The sequence below is a fragment of the Mizuhopecten yessoensis genome, unplaced genomic scaffold, assembly GCF_002113885.1.
Source record: "Mizuhopecten yessoensis strain PY_sf001 unplaced genomic scaffold, ASM211388v2 scaffold4625, whole genome shotgun sequence".
NCBI lineage: Eukaryota > Metazoa > Mollusca > Bivalvia > Pectinida > Pectinidae > Mizuhopecten > Mizuhopecten yessoensis.
The window spans coordinates 71,862-93,097 of NW_018405640.1; the positions used below are offsets into that span (position 1 = coordinate 71,862).

General features: G+C 34.9%; 1 protein-coding gene across 9 annotated transcripts in view; it reads right to left on the reverse strand.

The window, feature by feature from the left end:
* Positions 1-21,236, reverse strand: part of LOC110449475 (titin-like) — a 121,712-nt gene that overhangs the window by 44,644 nt on the left and 55,832 nt on the right. For 8 of the 9 annotated variants that reach the window (XM_021496353.1, XM_021496357.1, XM_021496355.1 and 5 more), the window contains one exon: positions 14,876-14,905. The exons of the other annotated variant lie outside the window; for it this stretch is intronic. In XM_021496353.1, coding sequence (XP_021352028.1) covers positions 14,876-14,905 — 30 coding nt within the window. The remainder of the gene's footprint in view (positions 1-14,875; positions 14,906-21,236) is intronic. 9 annotated transcript variants of the gene reach the window in all.

Below are 21,236 nucleotides of genomic sequence, written 5' to 3' on the forward strand. Positions count from 1 at the left end.
CCCCACACACACACACACACCTGCCACTCCAACACCATACATCTACTATATTTGACATATCATGTGGACCCACTCCCCCTCTCCTCATGGCCACCCTTATATCGTCGCACAATAACCCTTAATGCAAACGATATCGACAAAACATGCCCCAATTCTATAAAACCTGCTGCGCTGGGTCCTCAAATATATATATATCATCCATTCATCGATATCGACCCCTCCCCCTCATTGATTTTCATCCCTTTCCATAATCCCACACTCTCGATGATCATTCCCTTCAACAGCCTTTCCATTCCGAGAGAACCCAGCCCCAAATTCTCCCCTTTCATCTCGATAAAGTAAATTTGTACCCTCCGAGAAGACCCCGGTTCCCCACCCCTTGACTCCCCCATTCGCTCCACCCACAGGGGCACGTTACAAATGTCTGAAATACACACATATGCTATACTGATATGGGTCACAACACACATAAACATACATGTTTATGTGTGTTGTGACCCATATCAGTATAGCATATGTGTGTATTTCAGACATTTGTAACGTGCCCCTGTGCTCCACCAGACGCGCGTGAACCCATGTGGTACGTACACTATTAGTACACCGTTATGTATTATAGATAATTTATCGCTGCGTGTGTGTATCTATAAAAAGCATGCATGCGTATTTTTCTTATGCAAATATTTCTTTATCAGAACTGCTCATTATTGATATTAGCATATTGTAGAGAATTAAGGTACGACTTTCCTTTGATCTTGAGCGTTGTGTCGGCCTCAGAAAAAAACATTTATTACAACTTAAATTTTCATTCTATAGATATAGCTATACAGCATGTTTCGCTTAGTTGAACGCCCCTGCGTCCCGCCCCAATCCACCCTACGACCCAATATATGTTTCATTCTGTTCTTCAATTTTGCAAAAAAATATATAAATTCATTATAAATGGATTATTATCACAATTTTTAAGGATTGGTCTCAATAGCTGACGATTTTTTCCTCCAACAAACGACACTGTTGTAATTGGTGAACAGGGATTAATTTCTATCCGGAACAAAACTTTTAAAATAAATCTGTTCAGCCGATTTCTAAAATATATCTGACGTTTGAAGTTGCTATAACTAGCCAAAACAGTGTGGTTCGCCGGCCTTGTCTCTAGAACTTGGACCAAGTCAAATACAACGTGGAAAATCATCTGTTCCGTTCTACCGATGGGTGTTTTAACACTATAATTTATCAAGTGTGCTCGAAAAAATGTCTTAGTTATCTAAGCGTCGCATTTATTCCTTCCCACTTAGCATCACACACTTTCTCCTTAAACACAGGAAAGAAAATCGGTTCAAAAACAAACGACACAGGGGTATGTGACGCTGGCTTTGTCTTTAATAAACTCGATTAACTTCAACGCGCAATTCGTTATAAGGGGGAATAACTCCTGACGAGTCTACACAGGTTACAATTTTTAGCAGTTAATCAAAAAAAAAAATGATAATTTTCTCTAGTTTAAAACAACACGAGATACTTCCTAAGACCATAAGGACAAACATGCCTGTATTTCGATCTTAGTGAACCATATTGATGTCGTCTGCTCTCGGTCTGCAGACTTGCAGTGTACTGAAGAGTACACGAAACCTGTCCGTGTTGACAGATACATAGATATCGTTTATCCCATCTGTCCAACATAGTAATAACCTACGTCACGACTCAACCATTCCCGATTCTTCCTGTAACCTGGACCTAGGTCCAATCCAAGAGTTTTCAAGGCAATCTGTATGTCATATATTCCATCATGCTATATGATATTTAAAACATTTCTGTTCCTGCTCTTTTTGCCGGTACTTCCAAAAAGCTCACAGATGCTTTCTACGTTAGTAATATTAAAATGGACCTATTCAATGTGAAATTATATTTTACATAAAAACTTTAAAAAAAAAACGCAGGGGCCTGTGCATTCTCTCATAAATTCTGGCGATCCCCTTACAATCACAAGTCCGGATTCCCGAAATATTTCCTGCCAATCCGACTATTGAGACAAACCGTGGATTTCCTACAGGAAATCCGGTGTTAGAATCGAAATTAACTTTAAGTTATAAAACTCCATCCAGATATTTAGACACACAGGGCGGACGGGATCCACATGCGAGTCTGGTATGACCGGTACAAGTAAAAACAATTAGGCCGTTCTATATCAAATGTCGGTGGAAAATGAAATTCTAAAGTGATTTTAAAGATACAATCAATATCAGAGAGAAGAATCCGCATAACTCTCTATTTTAGGTGCAAACTACCAGCAATCCAGTACGAAAATCAAACGCCGTTTTAACCTAAAGGATTGACAATAGTAATTATTTGAGGGAACAACCGGTATTATTAAAAAAGATGAACTCGCATATGTGATTTAGCACACATAATATCTGGCAGTAGAAACAGTATGCCAACCATGAATAGCACTGCACTATACAGCCGTTTCGTCCTTAAAATTATTTCTGTCGGTATTTGTCAATATGGAAAACGAAAATGTTTTGATAATTATAAACAATTGGTAAACAATTGTGGATTAAAAGTCGCCTTTTCCCCTTTTTGTGTCTTAAGTAAAAGCTTTACATCAAAACGTATACATTTCAAGTGGACCCTTCATTTTTTCCTAGGGTTCGTCTCGGTACTCGCTACTAAATAGAGGAAAACCGCCGGACAGGAGGTTGACACAAAGAATCATGAAGTTTCATATAAAGGAGCCAAAGAAACCATAGGACTTATTCTTTGCATTGGAGGATAGATAGCACAAAGAACCGTACGATATATCCCTTCAGCACGATACGAAACAGTCCCTGTGAAAATGCGAGATTATCCTTTATAATGCTAGAACAAATTCATGGGAAACACCGAGTGCATTTAGAAGTACTATTTTTAGAACAGCTGCATCTTCACAAATAATTCGACCCTCGTTAGAAACCGGATGTGAACTAGAGATCACCGGAAAAAAGTTTAGGATGGAAAAAGTTGTATATCACAGTTAATAAATTGACATGTCTTATGTACCAACGTAGTTCAGATGCCCCCAAACTTTTCATGAGAGAATTTGGGGCAAAAACATGTGCCTACATGGATAGACACACAACTTTACAATGCAGACTCAGCAAAAAGTTATTGCGATACTTACATGGCCGTGAATAACGATTACGTGTGTCCCAAAACGGCTGTAGACATGCCAAATAGAATCGACAGATAGCCACCATTATTGAGGAGGATATTTCCGAAAAGAAAAAACAAAAGCAAAATATCCCACAAATTCTGTTAAAATGGCGGCTCCGCTATGATAGTTTTAGCAATAAAGACCTCGGGAAAGAGCAGTGCTCAAGAAATGAAGATGGAATTGAAGGGCAACAGACAGGAGAGTGTGTTATCTCCATCAATTTGTGTATAGTTCCGAAAGCTAACGAGTTGATGTTTGTCTATTGGCAGTTAGGACCGAAAGGAAACGTTTTGTTTCTTATTCTTAGCCGGAAGCTGTGTTTCAATATCAACTAACCCAGAAAAAACAATAAAGATGTGAGTATGGCGCCGAACATTCACCGTTATTCATCGTAGTTAAGAGTGCTTTTTGGCACAGGGGCATGATAATTAATTACAATGTGGATGTTTTTATACCTATCATGGTGTGTTGGAGTATTGCTACGCATTTTAGGGGATTTAGATCAAAAGTCACCCTCATTGTTGTATACAATGCCATGAGTATTTGAGGATGGCATTTTTACCAAGTGCTTTTCTAAAACCCTTAAGCGCCTAATTGCTATTCTTCACGCCAGGAAGGGACCTAACATACACAATGTAATTTATTCTCATGTCCCTGGGCTTTTTGGTACCAATAAGTGCCAAGATTGATGTGCATTAATACGTTTTTTGACGATATTATATTTTTCCTAATGTAAGATTGAAATCATAAAAAATTTCATTCGCAAAGGATATAAAACACATACATATGTATTTTGTTTAGATCCATATGAGTACATTTTCGCGAGATATTTTAATCTATGATAACCTCTCTCAAATTTTCCACTGTATTGTTTTTGTTGTTGGGGTGGGGGTTTTTTTTGGGGGGGGGGGAGCTAGTTTGTTGTATCGAATAGCTAACGTGAAGTACCTCGTAGGTGTTATTCTGTACGTTCTAATCAAAGACACCAAAGACAGCAAAACAGAGCCGCTACGTTCCTCTGGTACAGCAATATCCACAAACAACAGTAAACGTTTGCATGTCTAATGTTCACGATTAATCGAGCGTTTTGCATACTTCATAATGGAAAGGTGGGGTTTTCAAGAGCTTGGTCTCAAAAACTTAAATATTATGAATGTATAATGATTAAAACGTATGGGCATCTTAGTTACAAATAGAAGCCTTTGCGATATACACCTTAAGAAAATCGTTAGTTAAACTTCGTGCTTATATCAATTTACCAACATGCTAATAGCCTTTGCTTGTAGTTGTTCCAATGGATATTTGCGAAATGCGTTCGTTCGCAATCAACTTTCCTCGCTAATAAATGAGAAAAATATCAAACTCGCGAAAAATATTTGATTTGCAGCCCCTTTGCTCAATGCACACGATTTCCTACGTTTGTATTGCATACAAATGGACTTACATAATCTCAATCTTAACACGTCTCAGCCGTCACGTGCATAAGATGTACGATATAGAATAACGGTCGTTGCTGAATACCTACCCCGGAAACGCCTACTCATGACAAAGGAGGGACGAGAAGTGGTTGTCAGTGTCATAGTGTCATCACACATTCCAGTCTAACGTACAGCAGGTATATTGGTGTTGGTGCGTAACCGATATTTATGTACTTCCTATATGTACAGGAGGCCCAAAGGGCCTGCATCGCTCACCTTGTACTAATCTCTCACATGTAACCTTAAAGTGGACTAAAATATATGACTGTAAGTCATTCAAAAGAACATGTTGAAAGGTTTAAACATATTTGACACATGGACCTTGAATATAGGTGAAGTCGTTTTTTTTTTTACCTATTTGACCAATGTGACCTTGAATATAAGTCAAGGTCATTCATTTGAACAGATTTTAAAGCACTTCAACCCACCATGTAACCAGCCAAATATCATTCCCTGGTCCTTTTGGTTATTCAAAAGAACTTGTTTAAACGTTGTTTATAGTCATTTGAACCCTGTTACCTTGAATGTAGATAAATGTCATTCATTTGGACAAACTTGTCTGCCCTTCATCCCTGCATGCTCCCTGCCCAATATCATCACCTTAGCCAATTTGATTATTCAGAAGAAATGGTTTAAAGGTTTTAAACATGATTGACCCATGTGACCTTGAATATATGTCAAGGTCATTCACTTGAACAAACTTGTTTGCCCTTCATCCTAGCATGTTACTGGCCAAATAACATCAGCCTGGGCCTTTTGGTTATAGAGAAGTATATTTAAAGTTCTTTTTAAGACAATTGACATCTGTGACCTTGAATATAGGTCAAGGTTATTCATTTGCACAAATTTGGTAGCTCTTGACTTCGGCATGTCACCAAACATTGACATCCAAAGCTTTTTGGTTATGTAGAAGGAGTTGTTTAAAGGTCTTCAATACATTTGACCCCTGTGACCTTGACTATGGACAAAGCTCATTCATTTAAACAAACAGGTAGCCCTTCATCCTGCATGCCAAATATTATCACCTTGGCCAATTTGGTTATTCAATATAGTTTGTTAAAAGTTTTTTAACATATTTGACCCCTGTGACCTTGAAAAAAGGTCAGGGTCAGTCATATGAACACACTTTATAGCCCTTAATCTGGCCAAGTATCATCAACCTGGGCCTTTTAGTTATTCAGAAGAAGTTGTTTGAAAGTCTGACCACTGTGACCTTGAATATAAGTCGAGGTAATTCATTTAAATAAAGTTTGTAGCACTTCATCCCAGCATGCTGCAAGCAAAATTAGGCCTTTTGGTTATTTAGAAGAGTACATATGGATCACGTGACAAATGTTTGCGCGCGCAAAAGAACAGCCTTATTTAGAAAATTAGATTATCTAGGTCACCTTGCTGGTCATAGGCATACGGACACTGAGGTAGACACGAAAACGACTTCCATTTCATTTTACTTGATAGAATAGATATAATCAATTATGCTTTTATGTAATGGCGGAAAATATCACTTCACAACCCGCAAGGGGCCTTCGTTCATTATTTTTTCCAAATTTTCTCACCTTCGCTATATATTTCACCATAACACATACACAAACGTTGATTATTTCTTAAGTATAACTTTTGAGGTATCGGTTATCGACTTGAAAGCGGTCCATGTATACTTTGTTAGTGTCTTGTGTGGGAGTATTATACTAATAGTGCTCTAAACAACTTCATAACACAATGACGTCAATATGTATACCTAAACATGTCTTAATTATGCATAGATAATTGACAAGAATGTGTAAATTACAACAACTATTGTCGACTACAAGTGTACACGTACACAGCTGCTGGCTCCCTCTAGCGTCAGAGCACAGTGAGAAGGAATGTTCTAACGAGCTACACACAATAGCTGACCAAGACATTTCCCGAAGACACTGAAACTAGTGTGTATTGCAGACGAACACCTGAGGAGATTAATGCATTCGCTACCGCTATCTGATCGTACCTGGGGAGATAGCGCATTGCCTACAACATTCTCATACCCTCACGTTACCATTCACTGGTGGTAGAAATGTGAAGGACAGTTAACGTTGGAGAAGGACATGCACCGGGATACCGTTTAATAGGTTATTTACGAGGGCTTACATTTTCGCGATTTTGACCCTAACTAAATTTACACGGATTATAATTTCGAGATATTATCATGTGAAGGGACTAAATTTTTGCGTTGTTTTAGCACAGAGACGGAACACTCGGCATATAAAGTGTCCAATAGTGAAACGAATAGGCTTTATTACAGCATATTGAACAACAAGTAAGTGTATCTTGTTAAAGAATTCATCGACAAAAAGAGAACATGAGTAATATAATCTATATCAAACACCATTACTCTTTATGTATATGGATCATTACAACCACGTGCGCGATAATTCATAACATTACAGTTATGAAGTTTATTTTCGCCGCTCATTTTTACGCTTGAATCATTATGAGGATCATATTTTCGCGATATCATTGTGTTATCGGCTCGCAAAATCGCGAAAATATTATCTCCTCGTAAATATCCTGCTATACGGTAATTGTATTGTGATGTATTTTAGTGGTAGTAATATTTTAGAGGTTTTAACATTTTAGTAGAAGTGTATTGTGTTGGTAATAATATTGTTCAGGTAGTAACATATTACGACCTTCAATGGTACTTTATGAGATAACGTAAAAACAATATACACTATAGTAAAAGGGCTTAAGAATTAATTTGGAGCTTAAAGTTGTAATAATAGCGGGAAGTAAAGATCATCAAAAAAAAGAAGGACAACATGGACCATGTGAGGGAGAAGTATTTCCTGCACCACCTGTGGCACATGGAATGTTTGACAAAGGCTTGCAGTAGGATAATAAAATCACCAGTTGAACAACAGGAATAAACCTATTAACCTGAAGACGAAACCTCATCTAGAGGTCGTAGGAAACAAAATGGACGACATGACGTGTGGTGAAATATTTGAAACCCGACACCTTGGACAGACATTGACTCGCTTTAGCTGCAGTACTTTTTTAATTAGAACATATCCCGAATGAAACACAAATTGTGTCATTGAAAATCATTTGGGCCGTAAATTTTTTATCACAGGTACAAGATAACCCTTGATGAAACCAACAGTTATATATCAATTATTGTCTTCTGTTCAGGTGATTATGTGGTTATATGAACATGCGAAAGTGACATTGAGTCTTCGTCTCGGTCAATAGAACTTTTTCATGCCAATAATACCGATATAAGAGTATTTAATCGTTATATTGAATGTTAAAAATTATTTTAATCATTAAACAAAATGGAACGTATAAATATGGCAGAGAGCATTGTGGCGTTGCATTTGCAATGACATTATAAATTGACCTGGGCCCATATTCATGAAACCATTTCCATGCTCAAGCATGAATACAGGCCCTGCTGTTTCTAAAAATACTTACACTGAGTCAATATCACATAATATTGACCTCCACGTGATTATGACCCAACCAATGCGGATGTTGAAAAAAATTGGCAATAAATATAAGCAGTACAGTAACTAATTATAGGTTTAGTGCTTTAACAATTAGCACTGCAGCATCCATAGTGTTTATTCCTAGCATTACAATGTATAAAATTTTGTAAATGACATTTGTAGATTTATACATATTCTGTAATTCTTGATCATGTTGATATTTTTAGATATTTTTACAATACAGTGACTCTTTTCGTATGCTGCAATCAAATGAAGAGTTAAATTATTGAATTATTTATATTCAAAATATATTCTTAGTTTAAATATGTCCAATTGATAATTTTTGAACTGGTATTTGATATTAATTATTTTCCAAATTACTATAGCCAGTTATATGATCTGATATGAGGTGACGTTTGGTATGCAGCTGTAAAATAAGATGATGGACTTTCTAGCTGTTGGAACAAAACGGCCATTGTCTTTATTGTTTTGTGGTGTACTGTATGAGTTGTGCGAAAACTCGACATGTCTGACTTAAATAGCAAATTACCCTATCATAAGAACATGGCACGTACGCTTATGATTAAAATGTAGTTAGCACACTCTTTGTGCAACAATGCCTATGATTGATGTTCACGTGTCATCACGAGATAAGTATGTTGGGGCGTGCTGTGAGTAAACAATAAAACATGTAATCATACAACGCTGTGTTTATAATTAACCAGGAAAATGTATGTTTGTACGCATCAAATAAATTATAGAAATCATAAGTATCACAACTTTTATAACATCTATTATGGAAACTGTAACACGTTCCGTCAACAACTTAATTTTTACGTACTCTTATTTTTTTATGGCTAGAGGATATCAATATTCAAATTTTAACAACAACAATCATATTACATCTGACGTAAAAGAGATTTGCATTTTTTTCAGCGTTGCTATTGTTACGATATCCGACATAAAAACGAGATATTTATTTTATTTGTTGGTCGTAAGATAGCCGCCCTAAAGAGATGTTTCTAACATATAAGAGATATTTCTATTTTTTCAACATTACAAATCGTACAATATTTGACCTTTATAAGATTTAAATTGTTCAACATTGCTGTGCTAATGACACCTTACATAAAATATTTGACTACTTTTGAATCAATGGTGATTGTAAAATATCTGACATGAATAATGCAGGAGTATTAATATTATTTATAAAAACCGAAATTCTATTTTGTTTAATATTGCTAGTCGTTGGGAAACTGACATAACATAAACGGATATTTTAGCGACATGGCTGGTCGTATATCTCTAAATGAAAGAGATAAATTTATACCATAAACGTTATTACCAGTCTTATGATGTCTGAAGTTAAGGATACATATTTATATATTTACTAACATTGCTAGTTGTGTAATGCCTGACCCCATCAAGAGATTAATATTTGCTGGTCACATGACAGCTAATCTACTTTACCCATTTTAGCAGTACATCATTTAAAAACAATATTGCACAGACATTAATGTTGTTCCATATTTGTAAAATGTCTTGCTGTCGACATTATTGACATTCAAACGAGTGAACGTATGTTCAAAACCTGGTTCATTAAAAATTGCATCTTGTTATTTGAAATAACAAGAGGTCCAGGGGCGCTAACAACTTACCTGCTATTTCGTTTTGACTTGAAAACCTCCTGAATACCATATTAGATCATCAAGGGAGTAAAAGAAATATAAACTGTAAGGAGTACTAAATCACTTTTGACGGGCAAGAAACCAAAGACATGAGTGTCTTCTTCATGCCAAGCCTTTTGTACATATGGTTATGAGGTTTGGATTTCAACAGTCTATATGTTAATGACCAAGGAGAAGCCTAAATTATGAGTGTGGTGTCTTATCAGAACCTGACTATGGTGTTCTTCCACATTCTTTCCAAATTTTGCAATTGTCATGCATTTATTTTGTTAGCTCTACATATTCACCCCTTAGCTTCACCGATATTTTATTAATCAATATATGCATAATCCGGCCAATGAAGGCTTGCGTTTTGGATAGTTTAGTTATATTTATGTATATTTTAAGATGACATTAATTAATACATAAATGATTGGTTTAGACTTTTTTATGAAGTTTTCGTCAATAAAGTCAAAAAAAAATTTCAGTATGCAAAAAAACCCCAAAACTATCTCTCTTCCAACTATGTGTAAATGATCGTGTTACTACTCAAATATACAATTTATTATATTGTAGAATTATGTTCTTGCTGGTTTGGTAAATTTTTAACGAAAATTTTCTTCAGCGCGTAACAATTTTAAGTTACAGAAAGAGTCATTGATGCACTATCAAATATGTTCAGAATGTGATACACTATGTTCTTTGCCTTCTAGTTGAAACATGTCAAATTTTGTAAAACAGAGATATCTTATACGAGAATTTTTACTAAGATAATGGCAAATTGTATATTGTTGCTTACCAGTACCAACTAATCTTCATACCTCCACATTAATCTGATGACTGCACGCCCTAACCACAATGATACAAAATCTGTTATGTATGATATAAACGGTTTAAAGCTTGTTTTTGTTTCTTACATGAATTCACTTTACGATACCGGTAATTTTAGCTCCGAGAAAAGCGTCTGAAATTCATCAAATAACTGGTTTCTATCATCTACAGACACAGTGACAAATAATCTAAAGTCTTTCTTCTCGCTAATAATCCCTCAATATATAAATAACACTTGTAACTAGCAAACGGCTATACACGTGTACACAGTGTTATACAGTCAACACGACACCTGTATTCTGTCATAAAGCCGTATATATATATATATCAACCTTAGCACGATCAGTGTTCGGTGCCATCTGCAATAAATCATTTGATATTGAAATGAGTTCAGATAGTCATGATTTGGATAGATAAGCGTCGTCTCGGAATGTAACACAAATAATAAGTGTACTTTGGTAAGAATCATATGTGTGTATCCTCTATATTTTCAAAGCATTTCTCTTATGTCTATTTACTGGCAATAAATCATTTTTTTGTCATACTTTTTTTTTTAAATTTCATTTTCAAATTCAAATATGAGAATTGTTTATTTTTTCTTTTGTATATTTTCTCAATGTAATCATTTTGAATTCCAGAGCTCGGATAGTTTGTTTTCAGCCTTAAATAAATATCAAAATATTTTATAACGATTTCATCTGCATACACTTTTTTCTTAATAAATACACGAAGACATAAGACGGGAGGGGGGCTTTTGATGAAGGCATACCACTAACATACTGGTACAGACCATTCGTGTAAGCTGTACTTTCCGTGTACAATAATAAAGCCCTCCCACACATCCACATCCCCACTTATAGCCTATTATCTAATGACCTTGAACTCGAACGAGCTGTGATGTATTTATAGCTACGTCTGGATGTAATTACCAACATCCTTATCACTTTATAGCTCTGGAGATAATGTTTTGAATTAATACAAACAATATATACATGCGATGGATCTATAAAAATACTATTGTAAGATATGTACACGTGTATAAATGATATTTATTTTGTAAAATTAATAATCCCTGACCCGGTGCAGGCAAACACTAACGAGATTTCAACGGTCATGATCAGTTTTCGTATAAACGGTAACTTCCTTTTTATTTTGGTTTTAAGGTAACCAATGTACGAATCCTGGTACAATCTGTCGCAATTGTGCACTCGTAACACTGTTATTCCTTTTTTTTAAATTCATATAATCATATTTTTTCATAAAAGTCTCACAAGGGTATAGCTATAGTCATACCGGTAAAAACAGTTTCCAATTTATAGTTACGGTTTTGGCAGTGGTACAGGGATCCTTAAATGCTGAACAAAATGACAACACAAAAACAAAGCGATCGGTAAGAACAACATCACATAATTACCTAAAACCCTTATCGAACCGAACCTGGACAGTAAGAAGTAAATAGCACGAAATAGCTTTTTACATGTGTGGCCACGTAATTAGATATATGCAATACAATGCATAACTGAACGAAAACCACGTGTGAACTGTCTTGGATAAAAGCTACATATGATGCGAGAAGATTTTGTTTGATTAACCAGTAGCTTCGTATATGATAATTTATAAAGCATATTTCTTAACCGAACGGTATTACATAACCTTATACTATATATATTTCAGTGACCAAGCTTGACCAAATCTGGCAATGATGACACTACATCAAGGCGATAACAGCCAGGAACAACAGGTATGTTGGTCCTCCTTACACCAGATGTCAACACCGAGACAAGCTGCACATATGCAAACGTTCATGTTTCTTGACACATGTACTTTGTTTATCACCGTTTTCCCGTTTTTTATCATGTATATAGGAGAGAAACAGTTTTTGTTAATTTAAACTGATGACACATCCAGTGACGTATTAAACCAGTATTTACACATAGTTCCCAAACTATTTTATTCGACATTAAAGCTGATATTTGAAAAACGTTTGTTAGATTATGTTGCAATCCTTTTTTTATCAAATTGATTTGAAATAAAAACCAACTTTAGAAATTGTGAGCGAGCTCGCAAAGATATAACTCCGCTTGAGCTTACAAGTTTTCTGGGGCAGAAATCAAAGTTGCAATGGCCAAAACTCCAGGAATACTAGTTGCATTACAAATTCCTTCCCCAGCACATGTACATAGGATGTAGTTTGACTGTGCCTTGAAATTAAAAAATCTAACAAAAAGATAAGATGGAGTAGCACTTCCAAGGTTTCTGGAGCAGAAATTTAAAGTTTCAATAGCCATACCTCCAAGAAAAATAGTTGTATCGCAAATTATCTTTCTTTCACTGTGTCTAGTAAAAACAACTGCACCACCGTCAAGGAGAAGTTGTGCCTACAAGGTTTCTGGAACAGAACGTTTTAACGGCCATAACTCCCGGAAAAAAAGTCGAATCTCAAATTTCGTTCTTCACGCACATCTTCATGCGATGTTATCTCACTTTGTCAAGTTACCAAACCAATGAAACACATAGTGCTTACCAAAATGATGGACAGATGGACCGACAGGATGATTCCTGTAAGTAATCACTTCCGATACCAATACTTGTATAAGATATTACATTCGTATCCTTCCTTAACTAGTTTTAGACATGTATAATTATACTATTTCAATAGGTTCATGACCAACTTGAATTTTATCTGCTTTCTCCTCATTAACAATCCTTACAATTTCTAAAGGCCAAGTAATTCTTTCCGGATTATACCGATACAATACAATGTCTTTGAAAAGGATGTTAAAGTTAAACCAGGATGAAACATTTGAAAATAGCGTCATCAATTATTGTTCTATATGATTTCCAACCAAACTGGTCGTATATATACCTCATTTATGAATATGTATTGTCTTGGTATGAGAGATCATCTATTCGTATCTAAGATGGAGATTTCCCCTGTAGGATATTTTGATTGTATGTAGTAAAATCCAAATTTAGGAAATAACACGAACGAGATCTTCCATACTACTGCAATTTAAACGAATTGTACGAGCATGTTCCAGCGAGACTAGTGCTCTTGAGCTTTATTTACAAATGCTAAGCATTTAACAATTACAATTAGATTCATTTTGTTTTCCAATCCAGATGCCAGCATTCTATGCCTTATATTAATATCCTATCATTCTAACTTGTATATCTTTATATGTAGTTTTTTTTCGGGAATATTTTTTTCTGATTGAACATGACACAGGAATTCATATTACGAACATTTTTTTCTGAGCATTAATGTTAAAACTTAACAAAAAGTATTTCTAACAATTTTTTTACATTTAACCACGTATATTCTCTGTGTTACTAGCCATACTATTCTAGAATATAGCACACAAAGCTTTTGTTCGCGAGTCTTTATCAACTATAATGTTCATTACAGTTCTTGTCAATTGTATTGTTCGTATCAGTCTATACTTGTAACTATTATATTGTCTGTAAAACTCTTTCAATTAGATGGTTCAGTTGGGTCTATATCAACTCTATTGTTCATATCAATGCATAATTCCAATTCTGTTCTTCCCAAGAGCCTATCAATGATATTTTTCAGGTTTAGTATTTTTGTACATTGAAAAACATACATAGTACTTTGTATTTCTGGGGATTATTAAAACAAAACATTATACGATAAATACCGAGGGGACTCGATAACATAGCCGCCATAGTCCTCAGCAAAAGTGGCCTTTAATTGTTCATAGAAATAAGATCAAACTTTGTCCCCTAAAAACACGGAACATAGGGACAATCGATCTGATTATTTGGTGGCTGCATTTTCAATGCTCCATTGAAACGTCTTGCGTTATTTTCAAGAAAGTTTACTTAAAATTTTAGGTTTTTAGTACTAGTGAATAACCTAGATTGACTAAAAGTTAGTTATGACAACACTTCAACTTTTCAGGAGGAACAAATGCGGGAGTTGACTTCAAACATGATGGAATCAAGAAGTGTAAGTTGAATTAGAATACTCAATTTTCATGCTTTCACGGAAGTAAATCATATCTTGAACGATGATAAACATTCATAAGATAAAAATAAACCCGAGAAAAAATTGGACTGAAAAAAAATAAAAAAAATTGAGGGGTGAAAAGAAACGAGAAATATCAATAACCATGCCTTCTTAAAAGATGAAACCAAATTCAACAATAAAATCACAAACATGAACAGCTGACATTAATATATTAGTCTGAACCAGAGAAGATAACACAAACGAGTGTTTACCCTGACTGTGGAAGGTAAGATCAGCTAACACTGAAATAAAACACGTCAGGTTATATAGAAAGATACACAGGTAATATAAAAGATACACAAAGACCAGAGTTGGGCAAGCTCTTTTTATTGTCAACAGCTAAAACTCAAAACGCAGGTCTCAACAAATCACAAAGTCTAGTCGTACTTGCTAAGCGATAACAAAACACATTACACATGAAAGTATCGGTGGTAATTGGTATGTCCATATAAGGAATTAATGAATAAATAAATGACAATAATATAACCCTTCCACAACCATTGACAGATTAAGGCACGTTCTGATAATTAAATACATGATCTCGTTTGGAGAAACTAGGGGTGGAAGGGTTACGTTGGCACAAATCACACTTTATCACAGTCCAGCATTTGAAACAAACTAGATATATACGTCTATCATAATTTATATTTCAATTTTCAAGCACACTCTCAATCACTATGTCAAAATAAACTTACCTGTTTTCATTAATCATATTGGATATGAAATTTCTGGAATATTCAGCACTTAAATAACGTCATAATTTGAAGAAAAAAAATATCCAACAAATTTCTATTGTGACCTTGATTTTCCAAATATTTTCAATCTTGGACAAAATATAAATGTGCAATAATTCCCATTTCATATCTTACTAACACTATATAAACACACAACACTCTTCTAGTATCATATAAATCCAAGGACAATGTATTCTCAATAAATTTGTTAAGATGTCTAAGAAATAAAAGAAAAATCGGGAGGGTTTTGCAACAAAATATCACTTTTCCTTGAAAATTAAAAATTAAACATACATGACACATTTCCAAAATGACAGTACCAGCAGGTCTTCAAGCCTTACTGGTATACTTTGCAGGTGAAGTGAATAATATTATAACACATTCAAGTAACTTTTACAATAAAAATTGAGACAACACTTCACTTCGGAACAAAATTCGATGTACATGACCTTACTACATATGAGAAAACTTTCACAAATGATACCATGGAAATAACGATTTTGCCTATAAGCGATTTATAGCTTCAATTCATTATTGCATTAGATGTTCCTCATTATGTAACATTTATTGTATACAGGAAGAATTTGCATTTGTTTCTATTTTGTTTTGAAATTTTCGCAGGAAGAGGAATACACGACTGCAGTGTACCTTTATTTACCAGTTTAAATTCAGACAGAAGATCTCTGCATAAGAATTAGTATTTTAATATATACTATCAGGCTTTCCTATTCGGCACTGCACCAAAAGGTCTAATTTTCCAAAAGCACAAAACATTGCATGGAACTTACGCTGTGTATAAGTATTTCATCGCTGCCATGCGATCGTTTTATCGTTCAGTATTTATTTAGATTTTCGCTGTATGTTGTTCACAATAATAATAATAATTGTACACGAATGCTACATAATGTCACATTGTCACATAAACTATCTATTCCCAACCGACAAAATCCTAATTTCTTCACGTTTTAAAGATTTTAGGAGCGATTTCAACTAATATTTTTTAACGATTTCTCAAAATAATTCTGACATGAGAAGTGCTTTTGATAAATCAACTGACATGTATTTTGTATTTATAGTAAAAAAATTTTTTTAAAGCTTCACAGTGAAGTTAAAACCATATTTAAAGTAGTAAGGAAATGTACATGGAATAATTTGTGTAGTAAAACGTATTTAAAAGTTACTTGGATGTCTTTGATTAAAATACAGTTTATTTTACCATGCACATTCTATAATATCATACAGTGTAAAGGCTAATTTAGTGAAGGATAAATTGCACAAATTCCCATCTACTTCTACGATAAAATATATTAAAATGATACATGATAATATACATATTATTATACATTAATTGTATACATTAATAGTTAAGGAGTAAATACATATTAATAATTCAAAACAAAATGTCAGTATCTAGACCCCATTCTTCCACGTAAGATTACATTTATTTAATACCAAACATTTAATTCACTTAACCCTTTCACCTCTATGTAACTTTACAAAACTCTACCATGCATTGATCTGGATGAGTCTATTATGGTCCACAGTGGTGAAAGGGCTAACAGCTACTTACACAGCAACAAAAGAAGTTTTAAACTACAGATCAATATGTTTGTCATATCAATGTGAACAAAAAATTGTACTCAAAGAACCTTCCGACTTATAAATGCTATCGACTGTTACAAAAAAAAATATCAAAATGGACCCGATTGCATCTACATCTTCGAAAGAAATAATACATAATTTCAGTACATAACAATATTTGTCCTGATTACATTTTACATTGATTTACTCATCAAAATATCCAATATTTTCAAATCTTTTATGAAATAAATTACGCGTGAAGAAATTATCATGTTAGATTACCTTTCATGTTCTATTGGTCAGTGATCATTCGGAACTCACATAAACTAAATATGAAAGAGTACATATGATATTGTACAAATACATGTACACATTATTTGTCTTAGAATTCCAACACACGAAAACAAAAAGTTACAATGTAGTTAAACCTTTACCAATAAAAAATAATATCTTTCAAATATCTATATAATGTTGTTGATAAAATTATTTGTAAATTATTTAACATTACAGTTTTCGAAATTGGAAACAAAAATCTAAAATAATAATATATAGATACAATGGGGAAAACAGTATATTACATTTTCCAGAAATATTTGATTTTTTTGGATACTAACTTTTACATTGTTATTGTTTATCACTTGTAATATACATTAACACAAAATAACGATTTTTTAAAACTCTATACGTCAAAACATTAATACTGTGGTAATAATGTATACATATTTCTATTTATATAAAGTCTAAAAATATAACAAGGATAAATTTTTCCCACATTTAAATATCATAAAATGTTTAATTCAAATTTCATATTTACAAACATTTATTTAAGAAATTAGTATAGCTTACAATCCAGTGCTTGCATGTGAAATTTAATTAGTACTAAGGAGAAAAAGAATGTTATTCTTTGACTGACTGATAAACTACAGATCACATTTTTTGTAAGAAATAATTAAAAAAAAATATGTTGGTAATAGGAAAACATGGGTTATTGTTGTTAAATTATGTGAAGAGGCACGCATAACACTGAAGTGTAAACCATTAAATTGTAAATATTTGTTCTATACGGCAAATATCCTTCAATTACTATTAAAACTTTCAGAAATATATCATTAAGATATATAACCACAATCATCAGTATCGATAACAGCGTTCACATTTTCATATTGTTGATTTTCATTAAAATTTGCCGTATAGAGTAGAAAACCTGATGCCATATCGCAGCTTAACGCTATTACAGTCAATTGAAACATAATTAAGAATGTAGTAAAATTAATTAACAATTGTTCAGTAAATTCTCTAGTATATTTGCGTCTCAGTTGGTCTGAACTGTCAAATTGCTAAAGCTAGCATAGCGTCAAGCAGAAATTGTCCAGCAAAAAATGATAATACACCAAATTATTTAGCAATAATGGCATCGGTTAGTGACGAGCATTAGCAAGTTAAAAGCTTAAATTAGATGTTAAAATTGGCCAAAATTCATTAACCAGTTTTTACATCAATTTTTTTGAATATTAAGCAAAGCTACATAGCACAATTCTACTAATTAATAAATAAATAAATAATAAAAAGAAAATATTTAAGTAAACTGTTTGACAATTTGCACATTATTTCAAGACAAAACGCAATAAAATCGTAGCGTGTATATTCTGCTAGTATTAAAATGTGCTATCTACATAATATGTGAGAAAGATAGTGACAAACATCTACACAAAGCTACAGAAATAAACAATGCATTTGAAAATGTACATTGACACATGTACAACTTAAAACTACATACAAAACAAAAAGAATATTAACACATGTGCAACATTATCAACCTTTCCTCCCCTTTGATACATAGTGGACATTGCTGGTACTGCTGGGATGTACCAAAATGTTACACAGGGGTGGCAAGGTTTAGTCATAGAACTAAATGATACAGAATAGCAAAGGAACCTTTAGTTAAGATGTACATTTATTTGATGCAAGACCATTTGGGGTGAAACATTGTTGGTGGGGACGGGGAACATAATTCGTATTTAATAGGAGATAGGAACACTCAGTTTCTATTTAATAAATTACGTAAACGGGTATACAAAAGGGGCACAACTCTATGTGTGATTGTAATCTACAGTAAAACAAGTGTATACGTAAATGGGTGTATAACGGTAAACAACTATATGTGTGAATATTGTAATGGGGGACACAATCAATATGTGACTGTTACATAATGTACAGGAGTATACAAAGGAGATACAACTATATTTGTGTGTATGAGAAAACGAAAACGGACATCAAAAGGGGGTATTTTACGTGCGGCTAATATACAGGGATCGAGGTATTGGACACAACCCTATCCTATAATACATACTAATATTGGTCAAGGGAGGGAATTCTGGGTCAAGTGTACAGTTAGTTACATTTCTTCCGTTTTCCTCCAATTTTCAACTTTTGGGTCTATGATCATTTTCCTATTTTTTGTTTGTCTCAAAATAGAATCAAATAACCCTTAGCTGAATTTGCAATTTTAATTTTGGAGTGAAATATGTTCGGAAGTTGAAAATATGAATGGTCAGTTTGAATAGTTCATTTTTGAGGCAAACCTTAGGCAATATGTTTTCTAAAGCCCGACACAACCCTCCTGATCCAGTTGCTAGTATCTCTATCTTTGAGTGAGTCTGAGTAATCCTTAGAAGGAGAGCGAGAGATGATAGATTGGGCCCTGGAACTGGATGGGGTTATGTCGTACGGGGACCCACAGGAACTGCTAACCGACATGGTCCTCAATCTTTGGGGTGTGAGGTGACGGGTCTTCATAATGGAGGATTCCCTTGGGCTACTTCTATCCGTTCCCACTGACTGTCGCAAAGTGTCTACGGACCCCTTGCGGGTCAATAGAGGACTCCCCATGGTGGATGTCAGTCTTGGAGATGGGGAGCTATCTCGGAAGCACCTGGTTTTAGGGACGTAGGTATTCCTGGTAGAAGTGCCAGACAAAGGTATATAACCATCCACTACAGACATACTCTTGCTTCTGTAGGACTTTTGATCTCTGCTGGCCGACAAGCTGGAATCTCGTCCTATCAACTCACGAGTCAGAGAAGTACTTTGGTCTCTTCTACTCAAATATCCTGAGCTTGAGTATCTGTCTGAAGCACTAATTGGAGGCTGTGACATTCCTCGATATGATCGTCTAGAATCTCTGGTCATAGACGGACTGTAATCACGCTTGGTCAGATACTCTGTACTGGAGTACTTGTTTGAGGCTGGAGGAAGAGACACACCTCGAGCGGATCGACTAGCATCTCTTGTTATGGACGAACTGTAGTCACGACGAGTCAGGTATTCAGTACTGGAATATCTCTCAGGTAAAGTCATAGGTGGCACAGACGGCTTTCTAGCTAGATCATAAGCTGATGCGCTCCGGTTCCGTGCAAATGGCATATTGGAGGATTTCCTGTCATGGTACCAGGACAGACCAATCCTACTGAGCGATGGATCACGGTAGGGAGCGACACCACAGGACCGACTTCTTTTTGGGATGTAAGATCCGCTCATTAAGTCGACAGAGCTGGCTCTGACGGATCTACGGAGGGACATGTCACGACCCACACTGGATGACAGGCCAAGAAATGAATCTGTGCTTGCATAACCGTGCCAAGAAGATGCTCTTCTTTGATATTTCCCAGAGACATACTTCTGAGCATTTTCTGTTATCCGAGATGGCCGACCATTGTGCCGTCCAATTGTTGCGCAGCTATCATCAAATGCTTTCCTTAGCAAGTTAAGTCTGGGCGCGTGAAATTCAGGTTTTGATAGGTGTGGCCTCTCTGGTACAAATGCTTTTTTAATGCACGGTTGATCCACTTTGAATTTCTTCATAGAGAGGTCAATATCAGATGCATACTTTTTTCTCAGTGATGCTCTACTCGGTACTTTTGTCAGTTCTGTACCTCTTACCACCTTCTTGATGTCATCCTCCTGGACGCCAATTCTTAACTGGATATCCCTTTCAACATCAATTCTCTTGAACTTCTCAAGTGCATTTTTAAACCCAAAGCTCTTCTCTCTTTCTGCAATTCTAGTGTTCATCCTTTTACCATCGTGCAAAAATTGATCGCGACGGGACCTAGGACTCATTGGGGGTTTGAGATCTACTATTTTGGAAGCGTGCTTTGGTGGAAGGGGAGGTTTCAAATCGATCTTACGGACCCTCTTTAAATGTTTCTTTTGCCATTCTGTATCAATTCTTTCAAGCTCTGCGAGGAAGATGTCCCTC